This window comes from Heterodontus francisci, chromosome 8 (genome assembly GCF_036365525.1).
Source record: "Heterodontus francisci isolate sHetFra1 chromosome 8, sHetFra1.hap1, whole genome shotgun sequence".
Lineage (NCBI taxonomy): Eukaryota > Metazoa > Chordata > Chondrichthyes > Heterodontiformes > Heterodontidae > Heterodontus > Heterodontus francisci.
This window is the reverse complement of record NC_090378.1, coordinates 29,799,088-29,811,907: the sequence shown is the minus strand read 5'-3', so window position 1 is coordinate 29,811,907 and position 12,820 is coordinate 29,799,088. Positions and strand designations below refer to the sequence as shown.

General features: G+C 44.5%; 1 protein-coding gene across 2 annotated transcripts in view; it reads right to left on the bottom strand.

The window, feature by feature from the left end:
- Nucleotides 1-12,820, bottom strand: part of cfap57 (cilia and flagella associated protein 57) — a 127,124-nt gene that overhangs the window by 93,877 nt on the left and 20,427 nt on the right. For both annotated transcript variants that reach the window (XM_068036881.1, XM_068036882.1), the window contains exon 4: nt 122-290. In XM_068036881.1, the coding sequence (XP_067892982.1) occupies nt 122-290 (169 nt within the window). The remainder of the gene's footprint in view (nt 1-121; nt 291-12,820) is intronic.

The window sequence follows — 12,820 nt, the reverse complement described above, 5'->3', positions numbered from 1 at the left end:
TTTAGTCCCTACTGGAATAAGCAACTCCAGACGCCTCAGAATGTGCTCAGCACAGGAGCCAATTGTTGCTTTGGACACTCTTGACAAGTATTGCTTCAATCTCATTTAGTGTGGAACTCACCCTAATCACCCTGGTTTTCTTGAAGGTATCCTTCTCCTCTCCTTTTTCAAACATATACACAACAGCAGGTCCAGCAGAGCACACAAATCCTTTGGAATAAGTTGTTATTGTTGTAACCTTGGGTTGAGGAGGTGGAGGCGGAGGCAAGTGGCTGATGGAAGGAGTCTTTCTGTTAAGTAGTAACACCAATGATATCACTTAAAATAATTTATTCCTTAATCATAGTTCGAACACGACTTAAATCATTGGAGACTATAACCAACAGAAACATTGAATTGCTAATGACACATGTGTTGTTTGACTCAAATTGCTTCAAATACTTGATATAAGAAACTGATTTATTAAATATACAAATTAATTCCAAAAGCTCAGCATGTCCTCCCAGCTCAGTTAATTTTAATTGCAAGTTCATCTATTAAAATTGTTATGGCCAAGTGGTTCACTGTTCATCTCCCAACTGACCACAGCAAGTGTTTTTGTCATGGGTTTTAACTCCTTGTGCTTTATTTGTCAAATAAACAGCCACTGACAGGTTTTCTTGTAGATTTAAAACAGAAGATTAATTATTTATTGAATAATATTCATTCCCAAACTTATCAAAACCACACCCACGCGTGCATTCACACACACTTCTTCTTTGGCAGTCCCTCAGGAACGAGGATGACTTTCTTCCACTCCAGGGTTGTGAGTCCTTAGGTGACTGAATAGTCCAAATTAGATCCGCACACGCTGCCATAGGTGGGGCAGGCGGTGTTTGGTGAAGCAAGTGGATAGGATGCTCGAATTTCCAAGCACTCCTTCCGCTGTTTGCGCTAGGTTGCTGCATGGGCATGTCGATTTTGTTCGAACTGGCTAGCACCTTCATGGATGCTTCTTCGCCATTTTGGGCGGTCTCGGGCAAGAGATTCCCATGAATCAGTGGAGATGGAGACACACACACACACAAGAATAGATAGAGAGGAAAAGGGTAAGTGGTTTGATGTGAGGTAGGTGTTCAGTATTCACGGCAAACCTGTTGAATCTTCTTGGAGGAGAGTTTCTCTTTTAAAGTTGCAGAACTGGATTGTTTGTCGATTTTATAGTGGTTAAGACTTCAGTCTGGAGGCAGTGGTCACTTTCAGTTCTCTGGTGCACAAAGTTGAAGTGTAGAATTTGCAGCAGGGTTCCTTCTTTGTTTTTTTTCTGGATCCCTCACAGCTCTTGCTGGATAGGCTTTTTGTGATGCTGTTGTGATCTCCCTCCTTTCAAAGAACAAAGAACAGTACAGCACAGGAACAGGCCACTCGGCCCTCCAAGCCTGCGCCAATCATGATGCCTGTCTAAACTCAAATCTTCTGCACTTCCAGGGTCCGTATCCCTTTATTCCCATCCTATTCATGTATTTGTCAAGATGCCTCTTAAATGTTGCAATCGTAGCTGCTTCCCCCTCAGAGCTACTTTTTAAGGTAAAAATCTCTCCAATTTGCCTCTGTTGGGAGATGCATGGCCCCCTCCCTGTGGTGACCAACAATGAACCAGGACGTGACTACTTCACACCATCTTTGTTTCAGAAGAACCCATTCAATTCAAGAATGCCTCTTGACGTTTTCAGGATGTGTGTAATTGACACCTCTTAGCTTGGAATATATCCCTTGTCCTTGACAGTGAGACAGTTTGAATATACAGACCAAGTCTGTACAGAATCGGAGACCGGAGAGGGAGAGAGAAAACACAGTGGAAGCAGAGCTTCAAAAAGCACACCAAAAGGAACAGAGTCAGAGACCAGAGAGAGAGAAAACACCGTGAGAGCAGAGCTTTAAAAAGCATGCCAAAAGGAACAGAGTCAGAGATAGATAGAGAGAGGGAGAGAGAGAGAGAGAAAGAGAAAACACATTGGGACAGAGCTTTCAAAAGCGTGCCAAAAGGAACAGAGTCGGAGACCACAGAGAGAGAGAACACAGTGGGGGCAGAGCTTTAAAAAGCGCGCCAAAAGGAACAGAGTCGGAGACCAGAGAAAGAGAGAGAGAAAACACAGTGGGAGCAAAGCTTTAAACAGCGCGCCAAAAGGAACAGAGTCGGAGACCAGAGAGAGAGAGAGAGAGAGAAAACACAGCAGGAGCAGAGCTTTAAAAAGTACGCCAAAAGGAACAGAGTCAGAGATCAGAGAGAGAGAGAGGGTATTTTATGGGAGTAAAAAGAGAGAGAATAAAAACAAGAGTGACATCACAGGAAAACCGTAAGTTCATTGGTTGGTAAGTAACTGCTTGTTGAATTACCTATTACCTGTTGATTTCAGATTAAAGGTGAGTAGGAGAAATATCTTTCAGATTAAAAACCAAAGACCAGTCAGAAATTTAAAAAACAAATTAAAATCTAATTAAATAAAATAGAGGTGCAGGGCCAGGCTATGCGTTGTACCTGCATGATGTGGGAGCTAGTGGACCCCTCTGTGGTTCCATCTATAGCAAGTGTTGACTGTTCTAGGAACTCTGGCTCAGAGTTGATGAGCTGGAGTCTGAGCTTTTTGGACACTGCGACACATCAGGGAAGGGGAAAGTTACCTGGATGCAGTATTTCAGGAGACAGTCGCACCACTTAGATTAACTACCTTGAATTCGGGCAGTAGTCAGGGACAGGAGGGTGTGACTATGATTGAGGCAGGTAGAGGGATCCAGGAGGTAGCGTTGCAGGAGCCTCAGCCCTTGTCCTTGTCCAACAGGTTCGAGATTCTTGCTCCCTGTGTGGACGAGAGCAGGGACTGTAGGGAGGATGAGCAAACTGACCATAGCACCGTGGTACAGGGAGCCATTCAAGTGGGGGGAGAAAACAGAAATGTAGTCTTAATCGGGGATACTATAGTTAGGGGCATAGACATTGTTCTCTGTGGCCATTTTTGAGAGTCCCAAAGGCTGTGTTGCCTACCTGGTACCAGGGTTCAGGATATCTCATATGGACTGCAGAGGAACTTGGAGTGGTAGGGGAAAGATCCAGCTGTAGTGGTCCATGTAGGTACCATATAGGTGGAACGAGGATAGAGGTTCTGCTGAGGAAATATGAGCAGCTAGGGGCTAAATTAAAAAGCAGAACCAAAAAGGTAATAATCTCCAGATTACTACCTGAGCCACAAGCCAATTGTCACAGGGTCAATAAGATTAAAGAGGTAAATGCGTGGCTCAAAGATTGGTGTGGGAGAAATGGGTCCAAATTCATGGGCCATTGGCACCAGTACTGGGGAAGGAGGGAGCTGTTCCAATGGGACGGGCTCCACCTGAATCATGCTGGGACCAGAGTCCTGGCGAATCGCATAACGAGGGCTGTAGATAGGGCTTTAAACTAAATAGTGGGGATTCAGTTGCATGGAAAATTAGGAAGTCAAAGTTAAAGGAGAAGGTAGGAGTGCAGGTTAGTGATAAACAAAGAACAATGAACAAAGAACAGTACAGCACAGGAACAGGCCATTCGGCCCTCCAAGCCTGCGCCAATCTTGATGCCTGCCGAAACTAACACTTTCTGCACTTCCGGGGCCTATATCCCTCTATTCCCTTCCTATTCATATGTTTGTCAAGATGTCTCTTAAACGTCGCTATCGTATCTGGTTCCACCACCTCCCCTGGCAGCAAGTTCCAGGCACTCACCACCCTCTGTGTAAAAAACTTGCCTCGCACATCCTCTCTAAACTTTGCCCCTTGCACCTTAAACCTATGTCCCCTAATAACTGACTCTTCCACCCTGGGAAAAAGCTTCTGACTGTCCACTCTGTCCATGCCGCTCATAACTTTGTAAACCTCTATCATGTCGCCCCTCCACCTCCGTCGTTCCAGTGAAAACAATCAGAGTTTTTCCAACCTCTCCTCATAGCTAATGCCCTCCAGACCAGGCAACATCCTGGTAAACCTCCTCTGTACCCTCTCCAAAGACTCCACGCCCTTCTGGTAGTGTGGCGACCAGAATTGCACGCAATATTCTAAGTGTCACCTAACTAAGGTTCTGTACAGCTGCAACATGACTTGCCAATTTTTATACTCTATGCCCCGACCGATGAAGGCAAGCATGCCGTATGCCTTCTTGACTACCTTATCCACCTGCGTTGCCACTTTCTGTGACCTGTGGACCTGTACGCCCAGATCTCTCTGCCTGTTAAAACTCCTAAGGGTTCTGCCATTTACTGTATATTTCCCACCTGCATTAGACCTTCCAAAATGCATTACCTCACATTTGTCCGGATTAAACTCCATCTGCCATTTCTCCGCCCAAGTCTCCAACCGATCTATATCCTGCTGTATCCTCTGACAATCCTCATCACTATCCGCAACTACACCAATCTTTGTGTCGTCCGCAAACTTACTAATCAGACCAGCTACATTTTCCTCCAAATCATTTATGTACTACAAAGAGCAAAGGTCCCAGCACTGATCCCTGCGGAACACCACTAGTCACATCCCTCCATTCAGAAAAACACCCATCCACTGTTACCCTCTGTCTTCTGTGACTGAGCCAGTTCTGTATCCACCTTACCAGCTCACCTCTGATCCCGTGTGACTTCACCTTTTGCACCAGTCTGCCATGTGGGACCTTGTCAAAGGCTTTACTAAAGTCCACATAGACAACATCCACCGACCTTCCCTCATCAATCATCTTCGTCACTTCCTCAAAAAACTCAATCAAATTAGTAAGACACGACCTCCCCTTCACAAAACCATGATGAGGCTGATTGTTACCAGAAAATAAAAGATAGGGACAGAGCGTGTGAACGTCATATTACACCAAGGAATCATACAAGAGTAGGGAAATTTGATAATAGAACAAACATAAAGGCTTTGTATTTGAATGCACAAAGCATTCGGAATAAAATTGATGAGTTAACAGCGCAAATAGAGACGAATGGGTATGATTTAGTGGGGATTACGGAGATGTAGTTGCAGATAAACCAGGTTTAGGAATTGAATATCCAAGGGTACTCAGTAATTTGGAAGGATAGGCAGGAAGGAAAAGGAGGTGGTATAGCTTTGTTAGTAGAGGAAGAGATCAGTGCTGTAGTGAGAAATGATATAGGCATTGGAGATCAAGAAGTAGAGTCAGTTTGGGTAGAAATAAGAACTGGCAAGGGAAAGAAGTCCCTGGTGGGAGTAATCTACAGGTCCCCAAACAGTAGTTCTGCAGTGGGGCACAGTATAAACCAGGAAATACTGAGGGCTTGTAAGAAAGGTACGGCAATAATCATGGGTGATTCTAATATGCATATAGACAGGATTAATCAAATTGGCAAGGGTAGTCTCGATGGAGAGTTCATTGAATGTATTCAAGATTGTTTTTTGGAGCAATATGTTGTGGAACGAACCAGGGAGCAGGCTATTCTAGATGTTGTACTGTGTAATGAGGTGGGAATAATTAATGATCTCATAGTTAAGGATCCCCTAGGGAAGAGTGATCACAGCATGCTAGAATTTCAAATTCAGCTTGAGGGCAAGAAACTTGAGTCCCACACTAGTGTTCTGGAGTTAAACAAAGGTAATTACATTGGCATGAGGACAGATTTGGCCCTAGTGGACTGGGCAGGAAGACTAAAAGGTAGGACAGTTGATGAGCAGTGGCAGATGTTTAAGGAGATAATCTATTCCTGCCAACTAAAATATATTCCAGAGAGGAAGAAAGATTGTAAGAGGGGGGAAAAAAACCTCCATGGCTAAGCAAGGAAGTTAAGGATAACATAAAGACAAAAACTAAGGTATACCATTTTGCAAAGGCCAGTGGCAGGTTGAAATATTGCAAAAGATCTACAAAGGGTTACTAAAAAAGTAATAAAAGGAGCGAAGGTAAACTATGAAATAAAACTGCCGCAAAATATAAAAACGGATAGCAAAAGCTTCTATAAGTATATAAAACGGAAGAGAGTAGCTAAAGTGAATGTTGGTCTCTTGGAGGATGAGACTGAGGAGTTAATAGTGGGAAACACAGAAATGGCGGAGACATTAAATCAGTATTTTGCCTCAGTTTTCATGGTGCAGGACACTAGTACCATTCCAATAGCAACAGGTAATGCAGAGGTTATAGAAAGGGAGGAACTTAGAACAATCATCATCACTCGGGAAAAAGTACTGAGCAAACTATTGGGATTAAAGGCAGACAAGTCCCAGGGCCTGAATGTCTACATCCTAGGGTCTTTAAGGAAGTGGCAGTGGAGATAGTGGATCCATTGGTTATAATATTCCAAAGTTCCCTGGACGCGGGGAAGGTTCCAGTGGATTGGAAAAATGCTAATATAACGCCTTATTCAAAAAGGGAGGGAGGCAGAAAGTAGGAAACTATAGACCAGTTAGTTGAATATCTGTCATTGGGAAATTGTTAGAATCCATTATTAAGGAAGTAATAACAGCACATTTAGAAAGTCAAAACACAATCCATCAGAGTCAGCATGGTTTTAAGAATGGTAAATTGTGTTTGACTAATTTGCTAGAGTTCTTTGAAGATGTAACAAATAAAGTGGATAATGGGCATCCTGTAGATGTAGTATATCCGGACTTCCAGAAGGCATTTGATAAGGTGCCGCACAAGAGGTTAATACACAAGGTAAGATCACATGGGGTTAAGGGCAATTTATTAGCTTGGATAGAGGATTGGCTAACCAACAGAAAACAGAGAGTCAGGATAAATGGGTCCTTTTCTGGCAAGATGTAACTAGTGGGGTGCCACAGAGTTCAGCCCTCGGGCCCCGACTATTTACAATCTATATTAATGACTTGGATTTGCAAATGACACTAAAATAGGTGAGATAGTAAGTTGCCAGAAAGAAATAAGAAATTTACAAATGGATATGGATAGGTTAGGTGAATGGGCCAAAATTTAGCAGATGGAGTTTAATGTGGATAAGTGTGAGGTTATCCATTTTGGTCAAAAGAATAAAAAGGCAAATTATTATCTAAATGGAGAGAAACTTCAAAGTGCTTCGGTGCAGAGGGATCTGGGTGTCCTCATGCATGAATCGTAGAAAGCTAGTATGCAGGTGCAGCAGGTCATAAGGAAGACAAATGGAATTTTGGCATTTATTGCTAAAGAAATAGAGTATAAAAGTAGGGAAGTGTTGCTGCAACTGTACAAGGCATTAGTGAGACCACACCTGGAGTATTACGTACAGTTTTGGTCCTCTTACTTGAGGAGGGATGTAGTTGCATTGAAGGCAATTCAGAGGAGGTTCACCAGATTGATTCCAGATCGAGGGGTTTGTCTTATGAAAAGAGATTGAACAGTTTAGGCCTTTACTCTGTACAGTTTAGAAGAATGAGAGGAGATCTAATTGAGGTATATAAGATGATTAAGGGGATTGATAAAGTAGACATAGAGAGGATGTTTCTTCTGGTGGGGCAATCTAGAATGAGAGGCCATAGTTTTAGGATAAGGGGTGGCAGATTTAAAACAGAGATGAGGAGTAATTACTTCTCTCAAAGTGTCGTGTGTCTGTGGAATTCACTACCCCAGAGTGCGTTGGATACCGGGACATTGAGTAAATTTAAGGAGCAGATAAACAGATTTTTAATAAGTAATGGGTTGAAGGGTTATGGAGAATGGGCAGAAAAATGGAGTTGAGGCCGAGATGAGATCAGCCATGATCGTATTGAATGGCGGAGCAGGCTCGAGGAGCTGAATTGCCTACTCCTGCTCCTGCTCCTTATGTCCTTAAGTCAGCCTGACTTTCAGCAGCCATTTTACAGCACATTGTGCACTTTTTAAAGGAAAGGTCAGTTTTTTATAACTCTTCAGTTTGGTTCTGTATTTTCATTGCTGCACTTCTCATGAGCGTGACAAAATGTAATTTGACATAGCAGCCATTTCTACACTGTGCCTTCTGTTATTTTGTTTCCTAGTGCATCTCACATCAATTTATGTTAATCCATGACTTTCTCACATTAGCACTCTGGAACAGTTTGCCAAGAAGGAAATGTATACAGCAACAAGACAATTTTCTCCCATGATTAAATAAGTACAAGCTTCATGTGGAGTTGCCAATAGAAAGGAGATAGAGGTAATAACATAGGCATCATCTGGGTGTTACACAGGGGGGAAAGGAATGGAAATGACAGGGGAGGTAAATGGATGACAATAGAGGGACAGGGAAATGGATAAAGAGGAGAATGAAAGGAGCAAAATCTGGGACCAGCACTTTGGGGGAAGGGGTAGAAGGAAAAAGAGGGAACTAGCTGTTGCTGGTGTGTTATGGTGTTGGAGGAATAAGAATGACAACATTAACTAAAAGGGAGCTGTAATGGTTTGAAAATTGCATTGTACATATTGTTCACTTGAGGCTACCATGCACACATGGGCCAGCAAAGGGAGCTGAAAAAGAAAGTGAAAGTAAAACATAATAAAGAAGACTCCATTATGTTCAACAGCATGCTGCTTCTGTCTCAGTCTTTGCCTCATATTCCTTACTAAACTCACCTAAACCTTGCTCCAGTCCCAAGAACATCACAATGCCAACAAGGTAACTAGAAAACGGATGGTGACAAACAGTAAACATTGCTCTCAGGTATGATATTTTTGGAAGATTTTTGTCTGGTTTTCTGAAGACAGTATTTTAAGTTGGAGACTGTGTTAGAGTGACACACAGGAAGCTTGTACAGTGTATACACACACACTGATCTCTCCACAATAATCATCCTATCAAAAAAAATATAATCTTGGATCACTGCAGAGAAGCTCTCTTTGAAAGGAATGCAATCCCGGATCCCTGATCACACATTCTCACTGTGTTGCTGATCAATATGGCATTGTCTATGTCCAACCTATCACCTTTAAATGTACATTTACAGCCATTAGCTGTATCCCCACATTGGCAAAAGTGGCTGTGATGTTTCGAAGGCAAGATGACAGGTTTTGCAATCACAGAAGACAACAGGAAAAAGGCCTTACTTCTCCATTATCGAGGTGAAGAATTAAAAGATACCTTTGAGACCCTTACCCCTGGGCAAAATGACTACGACTCAGCAAATAATATACTAACGACCTGCTTCATGCTCATGTAAAACACCATATACGAAACAATTGTATTCCGATGCACTAGCAAGAAGCAAATGAGACAACTGAATGATATTGCACATGACTGAGGCAACTATCAACCAAATGTGACAGGTGACATTGAACATGTTGAACAGGAAATCAAAACACAAATAATCGAAGGCTGTCTCTCCAGTCAACTATGCCAAAAAGCACTCGAGAAAGACAGAAATTTATCAGAGCTGTTGGAGTTAGCAAGATCACTGTTGCTGTCAGAGTCCAGAGCTACTGAAGTTGAGGCTGCTAACAGTAACTACCACATTCCAAGTTCAACTCCAATTCATCGTTTATGTGCCAGGAAACCACTTGCAAAGCAACAAGAGCCGTCTCACAAACAGGGCTGAATTTTGTCATCACGCCACCAGGAGCAGCAGTTGTGGGAGTGCAAAATGACAATGCTCCCGCTTGTCCCATGATCAGCTGCACCGCTGTGATTATGTGGTGGGTGGCCATTTTGCATAATGGAGACGGACACCGCCCTAATCACGTAGCGGGGGCAGAATTGGAAACGACATTCTTGGCGTTACCCGTTGCAGCTCCAGTTGCTGGTGCCATCATTAAAAGCCTGCCAGCCCTGCATCCACTGTCTCCCTGCATACGATAGAAGCTCACTGAAGCAACACTTCTGTGCTGTTCAAAAAAGTTAAAACTCAGCAGCCACTCCACAGGGCATCCTTCTGATCATATCAGAGGTCTGAGCAAGGTTGGCCCCAAAGTTTAGTGCTGTCTTCCTGCTTATTCTCCTCCAGGCTGCAAGGGAAAGGCAGAAGCTCCTTTTATACAGCGATGGCAAGAGGAGGTCCTCCTGCCTGACCAAACAAGCCTGGACAGAGATTGCAGAGGAGGTTAGGAGCCGTGGGGTCACCCGACGAAACTGAGTCCAGTGTAAGAAGAGGGTCAGTGACCTCCTGTATTCTACAAAGGTAAGTGGCACATTCCAAAATTGCTTGGTGTGATCTGGTTGTCACTACATGGTATGCCACATGGGTGCCACTGCCATTTAAAAGACAGGGAGGTCAAAGCAGATTGATGGCAGATGATTAGCTGCGTAAGTGAATCAAGTCTCCCTCATTAATACCACAGAGCAAGTGAGACCCGTGACAGTTGAGTCAGTATGCCAGACAAAGCATCCCTCAAGTGTTGATGAAGTGCCTATGGCAGTAGAACTGTGATGTTGAAGTTTGGCAATGTTCAATATCTGCATCCTTGCTCTTTCAGGAGAAGAGGGCCCATAATAGGAGGCAGATGACCAGGACCAGTGGCGGAGTGTCTGACCCGCATCCCTTTAAGTCAGGCAAAGAGGAGGCACAGCAACTAGCCAGGAGCCAAACAGGATGTGCTATCTCAGGCATGGAGTTTGGGGTCCCAGAGCAAGAGAGTGATTATTGCTGATCAGATACAAATGTAATAATCATGGTACATTAGCTTTGGCATGTTGTACTTAATGAATATGTGAAGCCAAACCCACACATATGTTGTTTGCATTGTATCTCGCAGGTCAGCGTTCGCAGGAAATCACAGACCCCGAGAGACTGACGACAACTTCTGAGGACGAGAAGCAATGAGAGGATGCACCATCCGATGACTCTGCTGTAGCTTCCACCAGCACAGATACTTTCACCTCTGTGAGAATCCACTCAGTGATACAAGGTCACAATCTGGTGAGAGCACAAGACAAGTGCCCGAACAGCTGGCTGAGGCTGAGAAAGCGGGGTCTCTGGCAGTCGGGGGACTGTGGGTGGCCAGGCCCAAACTGAGTGCCAGGCTGATAATGAGCCTCTGGTTTCGGCAGCACAGGGCAGGCTGGAATTGCAGGGACGAGTACAGCAATATCTGGCGGAGATGCCAGAGGCCATGCGTAGTCTTGAGCGATGATAGGGGAGTCCATCCATGCCATGATTGCTGTCCTGCCCCAGGCACCTATGAGTACATGGCTTCATCCATGGAGAGGTTGGCGACACTCTTGGACAGCCACATTCCAGAGATCTGCAATGCCCTGCAAGCCCTCGCATGATCCAGTTTCTAGTCCTTCTCTGGTGAGCAGGGAGGTTCCAAGGAGCCTTGAGAGGGAGGAGGAGAGGATGTGTTCCATACCTCGGGTCTCCCCTCAGGGCGATTCAAGTCTGCACACTGGCTCCTCATCTCCTCTGCCAATGAGCCAAGCTCCAGTAGCCGTGATGCCTGAATACACTCCTGCACCAGTGCAGGAATCCTTCAGGCACCCAGAGGACGGCTGCCAAAGTCATCCCAGGCCAAGAGGCATCATGATCAGCAGCCTGCCTCCAGTCCAGCTGCTGTCGCATGGTGCTGTCACCATGCTAATGTATAAAAAAAGACACCCCGACACACATGGGTATTCACAGGTGAAATAGATATATCATGTATAATATTATTAAAGGTTCATTGCTGCAAATCTTCAGCCTTCATTGATGGGTAACAGCATTCCACCATGGCGTGAGTGTAACTACTCCAAACCTCTCAAATGCCTTACTACATTGGCAACATTGGCAAAGTGACTATTGACATCATTAACATGCCAATGAGCATGATTGTATTATTACTTGAACGATGTCACATGGGCACTGGTAGATGCAGGAAGGATGTTCCCGATGGTGGGGGAGTCCAGAACCAGGGGTCATAGTTTAAGGATACGTGGTAAACCTTTCAGGACTGAAATGAGGAGACAGTTCTTCACCCAGAGAGTGGTGAACCTGTGGAATTTGCTACCACAGAAAGCAGTTGAGGTCAAAACATTGTATGTTTTCAAGAAGGAGTTAGATATAGCTCTTGGGGCGAAAGGGATCAAAGGGTATGGGGCGAAAGCGGGAACAGGCTACTGAGTTGGATGATCAGCCATGATCATAATGAATGGCGAAGTAGGCTCGAAGGGCCGAATGGCCAACTCCTGCTCCTATTTTCTATGTTTCTATGAATTGATGTTGCCATCCATCCTGGAGGGCAAGATAGTACGGAGGCAGAAAGCTTGACACTACATGCATGAGGGTGCATTTTGGACAGAAGTATATTTATTGCAAGTCATGGATTTCAGAAATGCTCCATTATAAGCCTCAGCCTTGCCTCGCTTGCCCGCTGTTCAAGATGTCTGCCCTCCATCACTCTGCTAGGATCTTCCATGGCTGCTTAGCCTTGTGAGCCCTCTGTGTCCTCTTCATTAGAGGAAGTTTCATACTCCCACAAGGCTTCCCCTGGCAATGCCTCCCCCCTCTGTAGTGTAATGTTATGTAGATTGCAGCAGACCACAAAAATGCACCCAACCTACTGTGGGGCATACTGAAGGCTCCACCAGATCTATCGAGGCAACAGAACCACAACTTCAGCATACCAATGACCTGCTCGATAGTCACTCTGGTGGAGCTGTGACAGGCATTGTAATGTTGTTCTGCATCATTGGTGGGGTTCCTTACAGGCGTCAGAAGCCATGTCCTCAATGGGTAGCCCTTATCCCTCAGAAGCCATCTTCAAGGTGAGTGGGAGGAGTGAAAAGATGTGGCACCTGGGACTGCCAAAGTATGAATAAGTCATGGCAGCTTCCCGGGAAGCGGGCACAGATTTGTAGGAAGCGATTTCTGTGGTCACATATTAGTTGTACATTAATGGAATGAAACACCTTTCTGTTTATGAAGGCGGTTGTTTGGTCCATAGAAGCCTTGA